General features: G+C 37.3%; 1 protein-coding gene across 1 annotated transcript; it reads right to left on the bottom strand.

Annotated features, from left to right (window-relative positions):
- Positions 1-248: 248 nt before the first annotated feature.
- On the bottom strand, positions 249-1,067 carry LOC142170514 (uncharacterized). Its single transcript, XM_075232444.1, has one exon. The coding sequence runs from the start codon at positions 1,065-1,067 to the stop codon at positions 249-251; it is 819 nt and encodes a 272-aa protein (XP_075088545.1).

Raw genomic sequence — 1,067 nt, 5'->3', positions numbered from 1 at the left:
TGTGTCATTGTGCCATTACTTCTTGTCATCTTTTGTATCTTATTTTGGGAGTTTTTGTTCTTCATACTTGCATAGAAGTAGGCATTGTTTCCATCTCCTAGTTTTAACCATTGTATTCTTGATTTTTGCTTTAAAATGCTCTCTTCCACCCTTAGCCATTTTTCCAGTTGTAACTTTGTCTCTTTTTCAGCTAATGTCATAGTACTTTGTTGGCCTGGCCTTCTCATTTGTTCCTGCAATATACAAAGTTATTCTCTACATTTTGCAATTCTTCCTCCTACAGCATTGTACTCCTCAGCATTTAGCTTCTTCATTGCTATCTTTACCCTTTTCAATTTCTCCCAGACATCTTTCATTTTGTCCCCTGTCCATCCTCCTATCCAAGCTTTATTAACTATCTCTAGAAAATCTTTATGATCAGCAAGATGGTTCAGAAACTTGAAAGGTTTAGGTCCTGATTCTTCTTTGTCTATAAAAGTAATATTCAAAGGTGAATGGTCTGAGCACCCCGGATCCATTACCCATACCTCTAATTGAGGCATTGTCAGCGTCCATTTATCATTCACTAAAGCCCTATCAATTCTACTGTATGTGTGGCCGTTTGTCCAGGTGAATTCTCTACCATTTATTCTCATTTCAGTCAATATAGCATCATCAACAAAGTTGTTGAAATCCTTTACCTTTCCTTCTTGCACGGGGTTCCCTGTTGGTCTATCCTCCTTAGACCTTATAGCATTGAAGTCACCCATGATTAACCATGCCTCCTGTATATTACTCTTAATTTGCAGTAGGTCCATCCACAATTTCCTTCTATCCTCCAAAGTATGCAAGCCATATACAGCTGTGAAATCAAACTTCATATTCATGTCCTTAACCAGTACATTAGCATGAATAAACTGTTCTGATTTTTCCTTTACCACACATTCCACTTCCATCACATCCCATACTAGCCATATTCTCCCTTTACTACTAAATTCATAGTTTGCTGCCCATTCCCAATCTGTAGTAATTCTCTTCATAGTTTGATTAACCTTCTGTTCTTTCACCTTATGTTCTAATATTGCCAT

The sequence above is a fragment of the Nicotiana tabacum genome, chromosome 16 (assembly GCF_000715075.1).
Source record: "Nicotiana tabacum cultivar K326 chromosome 16, ASM71507v2, whole genome shotgun sequence".
Lineage (NCBI taxonomy): Eukaryota > Viridiplantae > Streptophyta > Magnoliopsida > Solanales > Solanaceae > Nicotiana > Nicotiana tabacum.
Note: the sequence above shows the minus strand (reverse complement) of the source record. Positions and strands in the feature narration are given on the sequence as shown.

Excerpts from the sequence above, each read along its gene's own strand:
- LOC142170514 (XM_075232444.1), bottom strand. The coding sequence starts at position 1,067 with ATGGCAATATTAGAACATAAGGTGAAAGAACAGAAGGTTAATCAAACT.